Raw genomic sequence first — 20,669 nt, 5'->3', positions numbered from 1 at the left:
ATGAGACCATTTTGTACTACACACAAACATGTCTGCTAATGAACTGATGATATGTTAAATAATTAGGTCATTATCCTTTAAAATGGCATATATTATGAGAAATACTTAAAAGTTTTTTTTTTTTAATCATAGTGTTTTAGTGATGATTGAGAAAATAGGTTGAGTTGTTTTAAGGGAGATGGGTAAGAGCTTTATCAAATTTAAGATAATGCAATATAATTGTTTGCTACCAAAAATTATTATTCAAGCACACAGGATAATGAAAATTGCTTTTACTTAAAAAGTTGAGTCAAGAAGACAACGGTGTAGTTAGTTCTTAAAGGGAGAAAGAAAGGGACGAGATAAAATAACTAAAAATTGGACATAAGAGAGACAGTGTCCAGGAAAGTACATTTGCATTAAAAAGTGCAATTGACAGAAAGATTAGCGACACATTCAGTAAAGTGTACATAAAACAAGGCAAGTGGCAGGGATCCTATCAAGGAACAAACAGAGAACCAAAGCAGTTCAGCACAGTATGCTGGAAAGAAGAAATTCTGAAAGGGATGGAGCAGTGAATGGAGAAGAGAAGGAGGTGCTTGACAGGAAGATCTTAGTGAATGCAGAGGAGTGACACACAGTGGATGGGTGGATAACAATGTGCTCTTCCAAGGCAGAAAAAGAAAAACAACAAAATAAAGGGAAAAGGCATTTAAAATTTACCTTAGGATGGGAAAAGTCATGCGAGGATAACATACTAAAAAACAAGATTTGCTACTATAATCATATCATATGGAATAAGGAAGAAAACACCTGATGGACACTAAAAAGAGCACTGCATGGATTTGGCAACATTTCAGAGTAACTTAAGTAAACACAGGGCAAATCCACTTCACAATAAGGAGACCCAGAAACAATGAGGTCAGAAGAACAAGAGCATACATTAAGAAAAGTTATAAGATTAAAGATGGACCAAAGATACAGAAGGGAAAAAGGGTGAGGTAGAAAAGAAGCAAGTCAGAAGACAACTATATGCATCTGAATAGAGTATTAGAAAAAGGCAAAAAAAAAAAAAAAAAAGGTGGCGAGGCACGGTACATTGAGTAGTATACTTAAATCTGATTCCAAAAAGGAGGAAAGAAGTTCAGAAATGAGTAAAGAGGAACCGAGCTGAGACAGGGGAAAGGAAACCAGGAAATGGAATTGAAGGGTGCACATCCACATCTAGAAAGGGTTGCTCACTGCACCAGAAAGACAGTGGTGAACAAATTATGGGTGGCACAGGGGCTTCAAAGTGTTGTCAAAGAAGAGAAAAAGAGGTGCAGAACAGATTGCCAAATGAGCTTCCAGGTAGGAAGGTAGGACTAAGAAAGTCTTTAAGAAAATCCAAAAATGAGATGAAAACATCCTGAATAATAATGAAAAGATAGGAAAGATGCATGGATTAACAGTATGAATGACGGTAACGAAAATACTATAGTACAGCAAAAAGAATGCATGATGGGGATAAGAGGAGCAGGGAGTAACTGGAGGCAGTCCTAAAGGTGGAATCTTGCCACCTGTGTCACAGTATGTAAACCTCAAGGATAGAAAATATTAAAATAAGAACAGAAAATATTGTACGGGTATGGAAGCTATCAGGCTGATATGAAGGGGGTTTAGAGTATAGGTCGCTTTCATGTACTGAAGGGTAAAAGTTTCAATGTAGATCTTCAAGAGAAATCCTTTTCAAGAGTCAGAGGGTGACTGTGGAGTAGAGAAACAAGGGGAGGGACGAATGGGGTGGAAGGATGCCAGAGGAAGAAAAGAAAGTATGCAAAAGAAAGTGCTTCCATGGGAAGACTACCAGGTTAGTTAGCATACGAAAAACATGAAAAATGCAAAGTAATAAGTATAAAAAGCACATGAAAGAAGTAGCAAAAAAATGAACAAACAAAAACTGGTAGAAAGGGGGCATTCTGGCGCTTCAAAACAATGATCTTCAATAGTAAATGCAAGCACAAGAAGGCTCCAGGCATAAAATGGGAGTCAGGGAGTCAGGTGGCCATAGGGAGTCAAGGTGGCCGTCCACATCAGTGATTCTTATCTGGGGTGGGGGGTGGGTTTCACCCGAGGGAGGGCTGGGGGCATGGACCCCCAGGCAGGCCTATCCAATCATCTGAGGGGTGAGCAGTGTTCAGCTCAGAAAAAGTAAGAGGGAATAAGAAGCAATCTCTAAAAGGAACACAGACAATAGCAAAAGAGGAAACCGAGCCCAAAAGATGCTTCTGATAGGCCGCCTTGGGGTCCTGCATCCTCGGGTGAGAATCACTGGTGGACGCGGGAGGATGGAGAGCCGGCAGACATGTGGAATGCGAGGGGAAGACGCACGTGCAGCAGGGCTGATGGAGGCATCAGGGTTAAGACTGTCAGGTGTGGGAACACAGCTCCCGACAGACCAGGACAAGGATGACAGCGAGCAAATGGATGTAGCCGAAAAGGCACCGGGACCACGGTGGTGGAGCTGGGGTTTCCAACGCCTCGGTCGCAGACTCGAGGACTCAGGTGGAGGAGTGAGGCCCAGGGAAGGGCCCAGTGACACAGAGGACGTGGGCTGTGTGGGTGAGAGCAGAGAATCTATTGTCACGGGGAGGGAAGGTGCAAAGGGGAATGGAGACAGCGTGGAAGGAGAGCAGTTTGAAGACATGGGTGCTAAGGAGGGAGGAGGCGGGAGGAGGTTGGGACTGACAGGAGCACCCAGGAGGAGCAGAGGAGCTGGGTCTCGGGCAGGGCAGGAGAGTCAGGTTGAGACTGGGTGCGTTTGTACCAATGGGACAGGGGGGATGAGGGTGGGCAGGTGGAGTAGGGACAGGAGTGAGTGCTGATGACAAAACTGCTGTGGTGACAGTAAGAGGGTAGGAAATTCACAGGCACATGTTCCCCAGAGTGTTTTCACAAGAATGTGAAAGAAAGGATGCAAAGGGAACTGAGAAGGTTTTGGGGAGTCAGGGTCGTGGGGTGTTGGAAGGTACCCATAGCCTGGGCCACTGGGATGTGGACAATGATAGCTGGGCAGGGCAGGTGGATTCAGTGCAGTATGTGTGATGCAGAGATGACTGCATCTGGCAGAGCAGTGGGTGCGGGGCCAGGTCAAGAAGGGAGGAGGCACCTGAGAACACGACTTAGGCCAGTGGGAGAATCACAGATTGTGCTGAGAGAATGCAGGCGGGTGCAGGTGGGACGGTACCATGCTATGCAGTAGAGGAGGAAAGCAGGAGAAACGACCAACCTGGGCCCCAGGGGCTCACTGCTGGGACATGAAGGGATGACGCTGCAACACATGGGAGAGGAGGACAGAGGAGAGGTGTTCCCTAAAGGGCAAGAAGAATGAGTTGGAGCAGGCAATGGAGCCCAGCAGCAACGAGAGGAGAGCTTGTTGAGAGCAGGAGAGACGCACTGCAGTAAAGGAGGCACGCCAGGCACCAAGAGGGACGGAGCAGATGCAGAGAATCCAGGGACTTTACCCCAGATGGGGCAAAGTGTGTGACACAGTTCATGGATGACAAAGCATAGTGTGGGTAAGACAAGCAAGGAATGAAGGACAGGTGGGAGGAGGCCAAGGGAGAAGCAGGGCATAGAAGTGCTGTCCCCTTGGAAACACAGGGGACTACATGTCAATGAAGGATGTGGTAAGATGACAAAAGGTCAGGTGGATTGAGTTGGACAGAGGAAAGGACTGTGTCCAACATGGTGGAACAGACAAGGTAGGATGGTTTCAGACAGCAGATGGACTCAGTATAGCATGCTGGGGATAAACGGGCTGTGGCAATGGCGGCAGCAGTGAGGGCAGGGAAGGAAGGACTGGATGCTGAAGATGAAGTGGAGGGTGTCTGGAAGACAACAGTGGGAGAAAATGCGTGGATGAGTGATGCAAGGTTTTAATGTGAATCCTGAGGAGAAAAAGAGAGACGTGGTAGTGCGGCATCCACATGAGGTGGCGTATGGGATGCATGTTGGGTCAAGTAAGTGAATAGGAAAAGAAAGAGACTGGAAGCATGTAACAGGAGACAACCTCACAAATGTGGGGGTGATGAATGCTGGTCAAGGGGCCAAAGTGGAAAGGTGAAGGGGAATGCAGAGTTCTCAAACTGGGGCATTGACAGATCTCATGGTAGAGAAGTTGGTTTCATGACTGTCATCAAGGCCAGGCTGTAGGATCAGAACAGAGGCCAGAGCCCAGGAATATGCAGGTCCACAGGAGAATGTGGGGGATGGGCACAAATGACTCTGGTTAAATGAAGGAAATAGCATCACAGCATGGTAAGGTGGCACTGGGCATGGTAACCTCAGGGACTTGGCAATGGACTCATGTGGTTTGAGTCTACTGTGTGGGTAGAAAGATGCTTGCAAATAGTGGAGGACTAGTGAGGAACCAATGCAGAGGAAGCAATTCAGAATGATCACTGAATCTGAGCTTCTGCTGTCAAGGAAGGCTAAAAGGACAGAGGTGCAGCTTACAGCTGAAAGTATGTACATAGACATGAAATAAAGTAGGCAAGGGAGAGTCTCAAACACAGTGGGTCTTGCAGTTGTAATGGGAGTTTAGATCAGTATCAGATGGGTACACAGGACAGAGTATGGCTGAGGACTGGAGAGAGCTAGGGTGTTTGGTGCTGGAGTGTGGACTTCATTTATAGAAAGCTTCATCTAGGGGAAACAAGAGGAAAAGCAGAGGAGGACAGAGAGTGGGACCTATGTAAGAAGGTCTTAAATTCTACACATGGGTGTTGTGAAGGTAGTGCAACCAAGAGGGAAAGAAGAAATGAGTGATCTGGACAGCCTGAATGGGTAACGAAAGGGTAGATATGATGGGCAGGGATGCATCGGCTCACTGGGGCCACATCTGAGGTAAATGGAAATAAAGGAATTGAGAAAGGAGGAAGAGAAGGAAGTGGCGGGACTGGCTGTGGAGTTTTGTGGGAGCCTTCCTGATGGAACAGAAAAAAAGACGGGGAGAAAGGGCTGGAGTGGAAGAGGGTAAGGAAAAGGCAGACTAAGGGAAGGCACTGGCCTGAATCAGTGGAAGACCTGGAGGAGCAACAGAAAATAGTTCTTGAAGAGAAGGTGGGATAGAGAGAGGATGGAAAAGTTTGAGCGGTGAGGAGAGCAGGTCAAAGTAGTGAAAACATCTGTATGGAGAAGAGATGACCGAGTCAGATGAAGCGACAGGCCCTGGGTGATTGAGAGAAATATGGGCCACAGACAGGCAGGTACCTCCCCTTGGCCAAGGAAGCAAAGAGAAGAAATGTGTCACAAGGGGAAAGGCTGCAAGAAAGAATGTGGATGTGGGACGATGAGGCAGCACAACAGGGGAGTCACCTACAGAAGACAGGATGGAGGGGCCCCCAGGGAAGGATGGAGGGCAGAGAGCGTGTGGAAGGGAGCTGGGCAGGACAGCCACAGGCAGGACAGCCACAGGCAGGACAGCCACAGGTGGAGTGAGGTGAAGGGGCAGGTTCCAGAGTAGGAACAAAGGAACCTGGAGTGCTCAGAGCAGCCTGCAAGGTTCGGCATGGGGAAGGGAAAGAGTAAAAGGGTTGGACAGCAATAGACAGGAAGGAATGGCTGCTCTTAAAGCCTTGAACTTTGTTGCAAAGGTGTGAATCTTGGGCCAGGCTCTTTACTACGGATCCGGCGGGGAAGGGTGGGTGGTGGGGATGGGGTTCGGGGTGGGGTTTGGGTCTGGGGTGGGGATGGGGTTTGGGTGGGGGTTGCATGGGTGGGCAGGGTTGGGAATGGTGGGAGTGGGGCAGGGCATGGGGAGAGGGAATCGGGGGTGGGGTGGGGGGTGGGGGGTGGGGTATGTTGAGCCAAGCTGCCAGCATTGAGAACACCACTGTATTTAACTGATAGATTATATATGTTTAGGGTTGAGGGTGATGAATTCAGGCTAGGGAAGACCCTGAATCCAGGGAAAAAAGAAAAGAGAGTAGCCTCAGGTAAGGTGCAAGGTCAAGGTAAGGGGCTAGATTCTTACAAACAAAAAGGATTACGTGGATCAAAAGGGAAGTCTCTTGGAGGGTGGCACCTTACCACAGATCTAAAATAAAAGTGGTGATTAAGGAAAAGGGACAATAGTCAATACTCAGAAGAACAGGTGGAGGCCAAAGGTAAGGACAGAGTACCTGAGAGTCCTATCAGGTGGCACGGAGGGGCACGAAGGGTGGGGTGGGAGGCATTGAAACAACTCTCACATGGCGTGGGACTCGACCTATGTTGTATTTCAGAGAGAAAGGAAGGAAGGGAATGGGGCAGTTCCACGTGGAGAGTGCCAGGCCTATTTGAGAGGGGCAGAGGAGGAAATGCTGAGATCTTTGATTAAGAAGTTAAAGGGAAGCACTAGAATGCTCCAAGCCTGAAACTGTAGAGACTGAAGTACAGGGAACCAAGGTGGCCACAGGGAGTCGAGGTGGCCAGGGAGTCACAGTGGCCGTCCACATCAGTGATTCTTATCTGGGGTGGGGGGGTGGGTTTCACCCGAGGGAGGGCTGGGGGCATGGACCCCCAGGCAGGCCTATCCAATCATCTCAGGGGTGAGCAGTGTTCAGCTCAGAAAAAGTAAGGGGGGTAAAAAAGCAATCTCTAAAAGGAACACAGACAATAGCAAAAGAGGAAACCGAGCCCCAAAGATGCTTCTGATAGGCCGCCTTGGGGTCCTGCATCCTCGGGTGAGAATCACTGGTGGACGCGGGAGGATGGAGAGCCGGCAGACATGTGGAATGCGAGGGGAAGACGCACGTGCAGCAGGGCTGATGGAGGCATCAGGGTCAAGACTGTCAGGTGTGGGAACACAGCTCCCAACAGACCAGGACAAGGATGACAGCGAGCAAATGGATGTAGCCGAAAAGGCACCGGGGACCATGGTGGTGGAGCTGGGGTTTGCAACGCCTCGGTCCCAGACTCGAGGACTCAGGTGAAGGAGTGAGGCCCAGAGAAGGGCCCAGTGACACAGAGGACGTGGGCTGTGTGGGTGAGAGCAGAGAGCAGGGGATCTGTTGTCACAAGGAGGGAAGGTGCAAAGGGGAATGGAGACAGCGTGGAAGGAGAGCGTCTTGAAGACATGGGCGCTAAGGAGGGAGGAGGCGGGAGGAGGGTGGGACAGGAGAGTCAGGTTGAAACTGGGTGTGTTTGTACCAGGGGGATGAGGATGGGCAGAGAGTGAGACATGAATGAGTGACAAAGACAAAACTGCTGTGGTGACAGGAAGAAGGTAGGAGATTCAGAGGCAGAGGCTCCCCAGAGTGTTTTTACACAATGTAAAAGAAAGAACATGAAAGGAATCAGGAAGGCTTAGGGGAGTCAGGGTTGTGGGGCCCTGGAAAGGACTCAGAGCCTGGGCCACTGGGACGTGAGCATGGACAGCAGAGCAGGTGGATTCAGTACAGGACGTGTGACACAGAGGGGACTGCGTCTGGTGGAGCAGTGTGTGTGGGGCCAGGTCAAGAAGGGAGGACACACCTGAGAACATGAATTAGGCCAGTGGCAGAATCACAGGTGGTGCTGAGAGAACGCAGGAGGGTGCAGGTGGGACAGTGCCGTGCTATGCAGTAGAGGAGGAAAGCAGGAGATACGATCAGCCTGGGCCCAGGAGCTGGGAGCTGCGAGAGCAGAGGGTGAGTTTGCAGCATATGGGAGAGCAGGACAGACGAGAGGTGTTCCCCAATGGGCAAGAATGAGTTGGAGCAGGTTATGGAGCCCAGCAGCTTAGAGAGGTGAGCTTGTTGAGAGGATCAGGGCATGTGTTGCAGCAAGGGAGGCATGCCAAGAGCAAGAGTGTGGGTGTGAACGTAGAGAATCCTTCTTTTTGCCCAAAAGGGGCAAAGTGTTTGACACAGGTCACGGAGGAGAAAGCACGGTGTGGGTAAGCCAAGGGAGGAATGAAGGAGAGGTGTGATGAGGGGACATAACCTTATTAATTTTTGCCGGGCTTAGTATCAGTAAAAGGGCTGACATGGAATAGGAGAAGTTGGAATGCAGAGTTCCCAAAGTGGGGACACTGACAAATCTCAGGGACAAGTCAGTGGTATGTTCAGTATCATGGCTGAGTGTAAGAAAATTTTAGGGAATAGAAGTTAAATCCTAGACGACAAGCAAGTGGGGTAACAACACTTCACCTGTCATGGTAACTACTTCATTGAATGGGAAAACAAAGAAGAAACTTTGTAGAGGGTGACGGTAAAGCAACCCCAACCGATATGGAAGGCAGTGATGGCAATCACTAAGTCAGGATTTTGAAAGCAAACAATTAACAATGTAAAATTTGCAAGTGTGGGGGTTGGACATAGGTTACTATGTGTTTAATGTGGTCTCCAACAAAATCAGCAGAGCCAAAATGAGAAGGAAGTATTACTCTGTTTAACAAGATTGAAATTAAGGGGACAGTATACAGTTTAAATCACTTTGAGATTTAGGAATGTCAGAGTTGGTACGGTGGGTATTGTTGCCCCTTAATCCAAAGTATGGAATAATGGCAAAGAGGAAAAGTACATAGAAAGAACTTGTTATTAGAGAATTTGGTGGCTGCCTTAAAGCTCCTTGAGTGAAACACGTGATGAATGCTGGAGTCAGGAGAATAAACGGTCCCATGTAGAGATAGGTTTATGAAGTGGAGTCTGAAGGATGAGCTTCATCAGCAATCCTCAGAAGTCAGTTCTACTAGCCAAGGATGCAGGTATGTTGGACACCAAGAGAACAGGAAGGAAATGTTTTGAACACTGGAGGTGGGTCACGGAGGAAGCTTATACATATTCACATTGTGAATCGAAATTTCAAGGACAGATGAACAAAGACTGGGCAGTACCAATAGAGCAGGGTTTTGTTTTGTTTTTCCCCTAAGGCAAAAGGCAGAAATGAGTGGGTATACCATGATTAAACTGCATTCTGTAGAGATAAGATCATTTAAGTAAGGTCAGCAATAAAAATTAGAGACATTGAGGATGATGGGGTAGAAAAGGGATACCAAATAGGATAGGAAGATGGCTTGAAAGGAAATTAGGGCAATTTCAGTGAGTTTGAGGAATGTACAAGAGAAATGAGTTGGTAAATAAGGAGATCTCAGACTGAGAATCCTGGCAGATCTTTCAATGGGTTAGACTGTAGGAATATTGATTTTAAAGCCAGGCTGAAACAAATTCTAGTGATAAAGGAAGGGGAAAGGGTGGCTGAATCATAATGTTCTACCAATCCTGCTTTTTTTTAGTATTTGAGTTAAAATTCAGATTAAATGCTTGGCTTAGAAGAATGCAGTTTCACTGAGCCTCATTAATATGGATCCCAGTGGGTGAGTGGAAGTGTTAAAAGTAAAAAACTCTGAGGCAAATCTTACTTAACTGAAGTTGTGTTTTTAGTACAGAATGCCAAGTTAATATGGTTAATACTGAACAGAAAATAATGGAAGGGCGACTACAGATTCAGAGAAGACCTCGAAATCCATCAGATTGTATAGTAGCTTAAGATGGCACTTTAAGGAAGTGTAGGCAGAAAGTCGAGAAATTAAAATAATTATGAATCATTATATGGCAGGCAATATTTCCAACGAAAATCAGAGAAAATAAACTCACATACATGTACTGTTACAGCTGATCTTAGAATGAGTATTTTCTATTAAAGACTGTTTTAAAATAAGTTATTAATATTTGTTGAAATGTTCCAGATAATAAGAAATATGATACAATAAAACCTGATAAAAGCAATATAAAGATTAGAATGGTTCTGAATAGGCAGTGGAATAAAAAGTTAAGTTGGTAGTGGCATTAAAAAGGTCCAAAATGGGGAACAATTGGTAGAATGTTGTGTATATAATATATATTGTTACAGGTGCAATAAATATTCAGGGGAAACAGAGCTGCTGAAAGAGAATGAATGCTTAGAAGGAATGCTGCCTTAAAGGCTTTTCTAAAACTTTTTAGGTAAAGGACAAGGTCTTGGAGGAAGAAAGATAATAAGTAGGACTAATTATTAGCATGTCCCTAGTCTTTCAAGAAATTGCCCAACCTTTGCGAGAAGGTGTTATGGTAATATATTGATGTTGGGTTACAGCAAATTTTTTCAGATAGGGTAGATTTGTATACATTTATAAAGTAAGGGGAGTAGAAAAGATTAAAGATAGATCAAAGAAAGGATAACTGATGGAACAACTTTCTGGAAGAGATTAGAGGATACGTGTCTTTTGAACTCTAGAAGACTTCATTTTTAGAGAAGATAAAGGAAGAAAGTGGATAATTCTAGAATCAAACACTAAAAGGTTCTATGTGTCTGGCACCATGTGAAGCAATTTACCTATTATTTCATTTCATTTTATCCTCTAACAGTTCTAAGAGATCAAATAATTTGTCCAAGATCACACAGTCAGTATGTAGCAGGGCCAGAATTCAAATCCTCATCTGTCTATCAAACCCATATTTCTTTCTATTATGCTATACTGTTTTCAAGTTGAAGGAAACAACCAAGAATTTCTGTTTTTTCACTGTGATTATAAGGAAAAACATTATTTTTCTGAAATGAGACATATTGATGTTTAAGACCTTGAGGTGATAGGTAAAATTTGGAATATCTGTGATGGGAAAATGCAAAAAGGAAGGAATGGGTAGAAGATACCTATTACCATCTATGCCCTGGTATTTCACTTCTTTCATTGCATAGCATAGACTTTAGATCGGCCATGGATTAAAAATTTGAGAATTCTGACAAAAACTAAATAGAAAGGAGTTTGTTTTTAAGTAGGTATATGATGGGTCAAATATAAACTTACTACTAACGAAACTAAACAATTCCCTAAATGCCAAACTTTTATAAACAAAAATCAAACCATCAAGCAAAAGAGTCCATAGCCAGCAGACCAAATGTTGAAATCTCTGGGCTAATCTGTAAGATCTATGTTTTAAAAATCCTTAGTGAACAGGGGCAAGAAAACCTCTCCTCTTTTTCTCTCTTGGTGGAAATGTTTTCTGTTGTTGTTGTTGGTTTTTTCCTATGCTATATGTAATTTCTATATTGCTGTTTTGTGTATTTTGGTATTATAAAATTGTACTTCTTAGATTCTGTTAAGAATACTTCCTGGGGTGTGAGCCACCTGAGTTATTAGTTAGCAAAATGAACCTGGGGAAGTGGGAAGAGCTAGTATTCTCAATTGGCAAGGGACTGATTCTTCAATGGGTTCAGCATTTCACTTCCCTCTGAAAGTAAGTGGCAAAGTAATAGCATCCCTTAAAAAACAGGATGTTGGTGAGAGGTAGAATAGTGAGAGGTAGAATAGCGGGAGGAATTTTGAAACATGGAAGGATGGCTACTGGAAAAGAACTGACGAAGTGCAGAATCTCTCCAGACAATGGTAGAAGCCACAGGACTACATTAAGATTGGGCCCAAATACTAGTTTAGAAAAGGGTAAATAAAACTAGGTTTACTGAAGAGTAGAGCCAGCTTAATTACTGGCTCGTGGACATATTTCAGACAAATCTAACTGGAGAGAAAAACAGACCAGGAGAGAAAGCGAAGTTATAAGGAAATGGAACTAGAGAAACCTCACAAAGGGATAAAGGAGGTAATTAAAGGTTAAAGCCAGATAACCTTGAGCTCAAAGGAGAAATACTGGAGGCCAGATAGGAAAGTGCCTTCCTACTCAGGGGGTTATGGATCCAGGGTGGCTAGAGGATAGAAGTAGAGTTCCACCCAGGGCCAGAGGGAACAACCTGGGATTCAGACACAGCAGTGGTGCCAACTTGAATCTACCTCGTGCTAGAGTCTGAGTAGCCTGGTCTATCACCCAACACAGATAAGACTGGACAGAGGCTCCCAGGAACCAACATCTAAGAAGGGAGTTTGGAGAGGGGCTAAAAGAAAGCAGGTTAAGCCCCAAATGTAACTGATTGATGACCAGGGATAACTATTTACTAGTGCTTTTATGATTTCTTGTAACTCTGTAACTTCCCCAGTATTTGTTAATTTTTTAACTTCTGTTTTTCCTGTACTTATGAGCAGTAAAAGTTATTCAAAACATAAATGTGATGTGTGTGCTTATTTCTGTGAAAATTGGGTAACAGTTATGAATATTGTGCAATGAATATGAGAAGAAATCAAGGAGGAAAATGGTGGTGGGGGGAATCAAGTAGAACAAATACTTGACATTCACAAGAGATAGGTCATGAGACCTTCCCAAGTCTCCAAATAAGTAAATACTACTATTGACACTAGCTGGCTGCCTTTTAGGGGCTGTTTTTCCCCCTGCAAAGACTGCATATGGGTCAAGCTGGGAATTAAAAGCCCTTCTTAATGTGGACACACATGGTTGGCTAAGCCACTCACTAGGCTGAGACATGCTCTCAGACACCAGCCTTATGCTACAGGACCTTCAAAAATGATATATTTTAAAATGTCAACCATCTACTACATAACCAAGTTCAATCTAACTAGATAGAAACTTTGAGGAGAAGTGGGTCAAGATTCTTCATAGGAGACATCAGGTATATGAACTGTCACAAGTGGTCACATTATTCCAACAGAAAGCTTGAGTTCCTTTTTGTGCTATACACACTCAGTTTCTCTTTTAAGATTAAGTGTTTAGCAAATTTTACTCAGAGATTTAGTTTTAAAATTATTTCTGCAGCAGTAACCAATTTTATAAATATATATATTCACACACACAAACACATACACACACACACTCATTATCATTACATTAAATTCTAGAAAAGCATCACATTCTTAAACTGAGCATTGGAAGAGCTGAAGAGCTCTCAAGGTAATGCATTCTGAATCACGTAAGTATCTCCTCCCTTCTAAGGGTTAGTACCTGCTGTAGGGTCATCATCAGGCAAACGAACAAGAGTGTAACATATTCCTGGTTGGTTATAAGGAAGGCTGGGGGCTGGGATACAACACAGCACTTCATAGGAATCTGATGGCTCCATCTGCACTGTCACTTTTTCCAGCAGCTGGTCATTGAGAGTGTTGGTGCAGTCAAACTGAAAAGTCAGTAAATGGAAAAGTTGTGAAGGATAACAAGTTATCCTTCCCACTCACAACCCACTACTCAGCTCTGGAACCCACTATACCTTCTATCTCTAAAGAGCAGGGTAGGTCTCCTCCTAAGATTCTTCTTTTGGCAACAGGGAGAGCCTTACTGTTGAGGTCTTTTGTTTATATTATTCACCAGTTTTTTCTCTTTCCTGAGACTGCTGTACCAAACAAGATGGCAGAAGTCTGATCGCTGTCAAATCTAAGTTCTTAGAATTAGCCCACTTAATCTACCCTGATGTTAAATGATAATTTAAAAAAGTTGGTTATACTTTATGTTGTCCAACTTCTTCACACATTTCAGTTTTATGTCCTTTAGATTTGAACCATCAAAAGTTGCCCATCACATGAAGAGATCTCTATAGCTCTGGCGTTAAGCAAGAAAACCAGAAATTCTGCCAAATTAATTATCTATAAAAGAAACTAGAATTATAGGTAAAGGATATTTGTCTCAAAGCATACCAGTTTATACTAAATCCCTACAGGAGTTAAGGGCATTCTCTTACCTGGAACACAATGTGATTGGTAAACATGTGCTTGATACATCGAACAAAATATTCTGTCTCTGCTTCTGTAAGTTGAACAGGCTCAGAAGACTTGAACAAGGGTCCTATATTCAGAAACTCAGGAATGGCAGCCAATTGTTCTATCAAGAAAAAAGAACACAGGCTATGAAGAAGACAGGGAAAGGCTTTACTCTGGATGCTTAAAAAATGCTTTAGTTGGCTGGGCGCGGTGGCTCACGCCTGTAATCCCAGCACTTTGGGAGGCCAAGGCGTGCGGATCACGAGGTCAGGAGATTGAGACTATCTTGGCTAACATGGTGAAACCCCGTCTCTACTAAAAATACAAAAAAATTAGCTGGGCGTGGTGGAGGGCGCCTGTAATCCCAGCTACTTGGGAGGCTGAGGCAGGAGAACGGCGTGAACCTGGGAGGCAGAGCTTGTAGTGAGCCGAGATCACGCCACTGCACTCCAGCCTGGGCGACAGAGTGAGGCGCTGTCTCAAAACAAAACAAAAAAAAGCTTTAGTTTCCATAGCCTTACTAATGGTTGAACGTTCAACTAATACGTCCCCAAGTTTTAGTGAAATAATCTTTTAAGTAAGTGAGCTTATATAATAATGAAAGCAAAAGAAAAAAAAAAGAAACTAAATACTTATTTTACAATGAGTTCCCTGTTAACCAACGAGATACAGAAAAGAAAAACATTCCCAGTTAGCAATTACAAACGGGAAAGTTCCTGGACTCCGGGTAGCCTCAGCAACTATACCCTATGGTGTTCAGCCACATGAAGATTTCCTAGATTGAGAACTGATCAAATTGAGTAAGACTGGTGGACTTTTTATTATATTTACAATGCCAAGGGGCGAGATTATTACGTCTAACCATCAAATCATCATACCTTGGAAAATGTCTTGCCTGGAAGGAGCCAGCTTCTCTGGCTTAGTAGCCACAAATGTGATTTCTATAAAGACAGATAGGAGCAAGTAAGTGAACTTCTCCCCGTACTATCAAGCTAGCAATGCAGACAGAAAGAGAAAAGAGCAGACATTTCTAGCAGATATATAATGAGCTATTACTAAATCATACTTACAGGTTATCTGTCACTTCTGATGGGGGGACACTCAAATTAAAATGTATGTAGTGAACATATGTTGTGGAATCATAAAGTAAGCCCTAAAAATATAGAATTTGCTTTAAATGGACTGGGATGTACAAAAATTACTCAGAAAAGGAAAAACAATTTATTTAAAAAATCTTCTCATGATCAAAATAGGAAAAATTACTTATATCAACAGAAAAACTGAAAATGTTGAAAATAAGCATAAAATTGTTTCTTCCCAGTTTTGTGTTCTAACCACTAAACATTTATGTCTTCTGTTTTTGTTTTAAGTTTTAAAGTTAGATATTCTTTGGGAATATTTTTTATGATTGTGTCCCATAAATTCTTTTAAGACGAACCTCCAATAACAAAATCAATTAACTTAGAGATTATCAACTTCGGAAAATAAAAATAGGAGGCAACAGCACTATTAACTGCTCTGAGTGAGATGCACAGTGGCAACTGACTTCAGATACTGTAAGACTTTGCATTAAAAAAAAAACCTTTATCTTGGAGTGTATTTCATATTACTGCTTTTATGTAAAAACCAGGAGTTTTTTAAAACTCTAATAAAAATAGGTCTTAAATCTAAAAGATTTAGAAGGGGTGACAATCGGCCGAGCACAGTGGCTCCCCGCCTGTAATCCAAGCACTGTGGGAGGCTGAGGCGGGTGGATCACCTGAGGTCAGGAGTACAAGACCAGCCTAGCCAACATGGTGAAATCCAGTCTCTACTAAAACTAGAAAAATTAGCCAGGCGTAGTAGGGCATGCCTGTAATCCTAGCTACTCGGAAGACTGAGGAAGGAGAATCGCTTGAACCCGGGAGGTGGAGGTTGCAGTGAGCCAAGATCGTGTCACTGCACACCAGCCTGTGTGACGGGAGCGAGACTCCATCTCCAAAAAAAAAAAAAAAAAAAAAAAAAAAAAGAGTGACAATTAAATGAGTATTAGAGAAAATAAGATAATATTTTTTGGTTTTGCAAAACTACTTATACACAGAAAAACGAATAGAGTTAACCTGCTTTCTGTTCGAAGACAGGAGCCATAGCAAGAGGAATTGATTTCATGTCAAACGGTTTTTCTGAAGGCTCCAACGTGTACTGGTGTAAGGCTTTTTCCATCCCTGGTACGGAGACCGTCAAACCTGTGAAACACAGAGAAATCTCAGCATTATAACCTCTTGCCAATCCCCAAATCCAAATAGGCCCAGATTTGTAATATTTATCAAAGCTTTCTGAAGGAAAAGAAAAATATAACCAAAAGCTTTATAACCTAAATATAAAAATAAAGGATATTCTTGAAATTACCTTATAAACTTATAACCTGACTTATTTCATTCAAGGAAACATGGGAGCATAGCATACACATTTTCAACAAAATGTATGTACCTCCCGGAAAAGAAAGCAACTTAGCTATATGGGAACAACAATAGCATAAGAAAACGGGAAAAAGGTAAACCCATCCAAGAAGGAGTTCAAGGAGAACCAGGAATAAGTGAGCAACGTTCTTAAAAAATGTAAGGGCCCAATCTATATTCTTATAGATTGTTGCACAGGACTTACCATTACCAAATTAGAAACTGTCCTATAGACACAGGTTTCTCTAGAAACGGAAGTGCATTCAAAGACAAAAACCAAGCATTTGCCTAGTGAAGTTAGCTCATATGCAAATCATGAAATATGCTTCCTAGACACCATTCGAGGAACAAAAGTGTACATCCTTGGCTTTCACTGACCATTAAAGATATATGTGGCATTTAGTGCCATCTGCCTCTGCTGCAGCACATTCAGATAGAAGGTAGCTCTGTCTCGTACCTCATCATCAGTATCCATCATACACCTGTCCAGGAGAAACAGAATAGTCATGTCACAGTACCCCAAAGACTTCCAATAGCTCTACTACCAAATCTAAAGGACACAGGTCAGGTCGTCATCTGATACTATCCTTAAAAAAGTGCTCAACAATAGCCAACAGTAGCTCCTAAAGTCTCCATAAATCTTGGGTACTGTTCTGAATTACTAAAGAAATACTGTTATTGTGAATCACAAGCACTACAGAAGTAGGCATTAAAATAACGAGGAGCACAAGAACATGAAATAGCAGTCTGGAGTCTTTTCTTCCATCTGTAACCACATGACCCTGTTGAAGACTTAGACTTTTTTGTAATTAGGAAATGGGAGTATTATACTTTCCAAGGATACTAAAAAGATAAATTCAAAATCCAGCCATTGTTATTGCTCAAATGACAATTTATGTAAACTAGCTAACCTTTGGCTTGTAATTTATCTGCTTCAATTATAAGATGCAATCACAGTTTGCTAAAGCAAGTCTTTTCCTCATCAAACAGAGAGTCATGAAGATAATGAAAAACTATTATTTTCAACTCTGCATAGTGAATTACCTAATAGCTTTTTAAAGTAAGCCTGTTGTACAAATTGAGGCGTATGTATTTAAGTCACTTTCTCAAAATCATGTGAGAGAAAGCCAAAGTCTAACGTGACACGTACCTAGCACATAAAACCCTATGGAGAACTAATGTTTTAGGGAATGGGGTTGGGAAGAGAAGCTCTATAAATAAGAGTGAGGAGTGATGGAAACATGTAGGCTATTGCGTAAACCAAGGCTAGAGGCTTTCATGAAGTGATCAGTCAATAGCACATCAAATTGATTGAGAGGTATACACAATTACTAAAAAGAGAAAGGAATTGCCATTTGCCCCTGACTTGCTCCAATAGCTCTACTCTTAGGCCTTAGAGTACATCTGCTCTATGGTACAATGAGGATTTCACTATTTAACCATATAGAATTCTTATTTTTTTAAAAAGAGACATTATTTAACTTACCTCTGTAAGAGTACAAGGATGCTTGGGAGAAGACTCTCATTCTGAGCCCCAAATTTAGCCAAAGCACTCACAGCAGCTATAATGAAGCATACAATTATGCTACATAAATATTGGTTCTCAGAGTTAACCAATAACCATTTGAAAAAAAATTAGAAAAGTGTTCCCATGTTTAGTGGAGATAAACCCTCTTGTTTTATTGTTTCTTGATCTTATTTCTTTGATACTGTTAAGCAGAAATAGAATTCTGCAAGCCCAAGAGAGCTCTGAATAGGAAAATCTTCCAAGAATTGAGGAAAAAGATTCATATAGATTTTCTGTAGGAGCTATATCTCCACCCCACCACAACCCCTTATATATCACACTGATGTGATTAAGCTTTAATCTCAAACAACCAGCCCCAAGCACAAAAAGAAGTTCTATTATTAAAATTCCTCTCATTCAACAAAGATTCATTGTTCACCAAACTTTTATCAGGAATTGTGCTAGGTACTGGGGCAGATAAAAGACATGTCCCTGATCTCAAGGAGCTATACTCTAGTGGGAAAGATAGGTATGTAGAGAGAGAATTATGGCACATCATAGTAAGTCCATGGAAGAAATATATCCAGGATGCTATGTGAATACACAGAAAGGAACTAAATCAGAATTGGTGGTGGAAAACTAAGACAAGGAGCTAACACATATTACTTGAGCTAAAATCTGAAGAACAAGTACTGTTAGCCAGAGGAAAAAGGCAGGATAAGAGTAGGATTAGAGGCAGAGGAAAATAACAAGTTCAAATGGCCACTGCCCAGAGAAGAAAGTGTGGTATATTACTGGACAGTTGGGGAAGGCTGAGCATAGGACCCATGTTGGAGAGCAAGAAGAGACAAGGGAGAGACTGGAAATAAAACAAAATTAGGGTATGGTTTAATCTCATTATTAAAGGATATTAAATATGAGATAAATATGTATATTTGAAAGTCCCCTCCTTTTTTTAGCAGAGTGTAAAGAATAGGCTGGATATATGTGAGTCTAGAAGCAGTCAGATAGTTAGGCATCTGAAATGATGACAGCCTCAGTCAGCACCATGAAAATAGAAGAGAGAACGAAGAAATATTAAAGAGACACAATTGAAAGCACTTTGCTACAGAACAGATAGGGGCTGTAAGGCAGCAGAACAAGATTCTATCTTGATAACTGAGTGGATGATGAATGTGAGGTTAGTTTGAATTTCAGGCTGAATTTGAAGTGCTTTAAGTTATTTGGACAAACAAGTTCAGGAAAGAGACATGACTGGAATGTCATAGCCTATCAGTAGAGCTCTGAAAATGATCACCAAGAAGAATGTAGATGTTGAGAAGTCAAAACCCTAGAGAGAACTAATATTTCAAGGAAGGGGGCTGGGAAGAAGAGCTCTATAAATAAGAGTGAGGAGTGATGGAAACATGTAGGCTATTGTGGAAACCAAGGCTACAGGGTTTCACCAAGTGTTCAGTCAATAGCACATCAAGTGGACTGAGTGTAAACAAAGATAAGAACATTAAAGTATCTAACTTGATTTTACAACTAGTTTATAAGTAATTTTCAGTAAAATTACTTCAGAGGTTTTTTAAAGGAGAGCTACATCACACTGAGTTAAAGAGAAAAACGGATAATGAATTAATGCAGGCAGCTAATAATGGCTACTTCCAGTTTATCTACGAGGGGAAGGAAAGTATAGAGTCAGTAGCTAGTGAAAGGCTTATAGAGAGTTTACATCTTTAATGGGAGAGATTTGGATCTATTCATATGCTAAGGGGAAGAAAGATTAGGGAGGAAAAGTCACTTAAAAATATACATATAGAAACACATAAACAAATTCTACAAACATTCATAATTATGACTATAACTGAAAAAAACGGATGAGCCATCACAGTATTCCTATCATACTGAAAGCGAAGGGTTATTTGTCTCTAATCTAAGGCAAAAATGAGGATGGAAATTGAGTACATAGAAAGATATCTGGGCCCTAAGCATGCTCTAAAAATCCCACCATCTAACAGATCCTGCAACTTCATTTTTCAATTTCATTATTACTCTCCTAAGTATTTCAAAAGATCAGCATCATCAATATCAGTGTCCCAATGACTCACCAGCTCTGACAGCCTCATTCTCCAGGACAACCCTATTAAAAATAAAGCGGATATATTTGGAGGGGACAGGCGTTCTAGGGCCCTCTTTGCCCAACAAGTGTAGAATCTTAGTAGCCAGAACAGTGTGTTCACAGTCCTCAATGAATTCACAAAGGTGGGCTAGGCCTGCTTCTTTACTCTCAGGGTTCTCTTCCACAATGCTGATTATGCAGTCCACAATGGCCCGCTTGTACTCAAAGCCTCCCTGGCAAAAAAGAAGATAAAACTGCCATTCATTCTAGGGACACGTTTTGGAGAAATGCTTACACTCCAAGGTTCATGCTTATAAAATTCAGATTTCATTTCCCACCTTTTTGAAACAAAAAAGTGGTTTTTCTCCAAGTGGGGAAAGTAAAGCAATGGCATGTTTATTAATAAGACAGTAACCAGACTTAGTGTACTACTTGAGAGGCATACTGAGATGATAAAGAAATCTCCTTAAAACACTATGGTATTTCATGGCAATCCTAAGAATTTAAGAGAGCAACTTCCTACGATTAAAAAGTAGTCTACCTACATCATCTCGGAGCATGTTGGAGAGGAAAGTCATCATGACACTGTGCTTTCGAGGGTATTTCTGACAGAGAGCACTAATTGCCTGTACAACCACCACCTGTAGAAAAACAAAAAGAATATTCACTTTTATGACGGTACAACCACCACCTATCAAAAGCAAGCACAGAAAAGACATTCATCTTTATAACTTTGGCTACTAAACATACTTTCCTACTTACTTACTGCAAGCTAAGAAGACACTGTAGTTGCCTAAAATGACAATACTTGTTCTTCATGGAAGATAACCAAGGAGACCACAAAGGAAAATAAAAAGCAATGTAAAAATAAAGTTCATTCAAGAGATCCCTTCCCTTTGCCTTAGACAAATAATCACATCAAAGATTTTAAAGTGAACTATAAAGATAAAAAGCTTGAACAGACTGATTTCCATAGAAGAAATAGAGAAAGCTATCAAGGAACTACTTCACAAAATGCTTTCTAGGGGAATTTTACCACAACTTGAAAGACCAGTGTCAGCCAGG

At 42.1% G+C, this 20,669-nt stretch overlaps 1 protein-coding gene across 5 annotated transcripts in view; it reads right to left on the bottom strand.

Moving 5' to 3' along the window:
• Positions 1-20,669, bottom strand: part of COPG2 (COPI coat complex subunit gamma 2) — a 147,344-nt gene that overhangs the window by 14,222 nt on the left and 112,453 nt on the right. For all 5 annotated transcript variants that reach the window (XM_031665150.1, XM_031665151.1, XM_031665152.1 and 2 more), the window contains 8 exons: positions 20,150-20,245; positions 19,594-19,837; positions 17,480-17,555; positions 16,372-16,475; positions 15,655-15,780; positions 14,434-14,496; positions 13,537-13,676; positions 12,807-12,978 (listed from right to left, as the gene is read on the bottom strand). In XM_031665150.1, coding sequence (XP_031521010.1) covers positions 12,807-12,978; positions 13,537-13,676; positions 14,434-14,496; positions 15,655-15,780; positions 16,372-16,475; positions 17,480-17,555; positions 19,594-19,837; positions 20,150-20,245 — 1,021 coding nt within the window. The remainder of the gene's footprint in view (positions 1-12,806; positions 12,979-13,536; positions 13,677-14,433; positions 14,497-15,654; positions 15,781-16,371; positions 16,476-17,479; positions 17,556-19,593; positions 19,838-20,149; positions 20,246-20,669) is intronic.

The sequence above is a fragment of the Papio anubis genome, chromosome 4 (assembly GCF_008728515.1).
Source record: "Papio anubis isolate 15944 chromosome 4, Panubis1.0, whole genome shotgun sequence".
In the NCBI taxonomy this organism is placed as follows: domain Eukaryota; kingdom Metazoa; phylum Chordata; class Mammalia; order Primates; family Cercopithecidae; genus Papio; species Papio anubis.
This window is presented reverse-complemented; position numbering and strand designations above follow the sequence as displayed.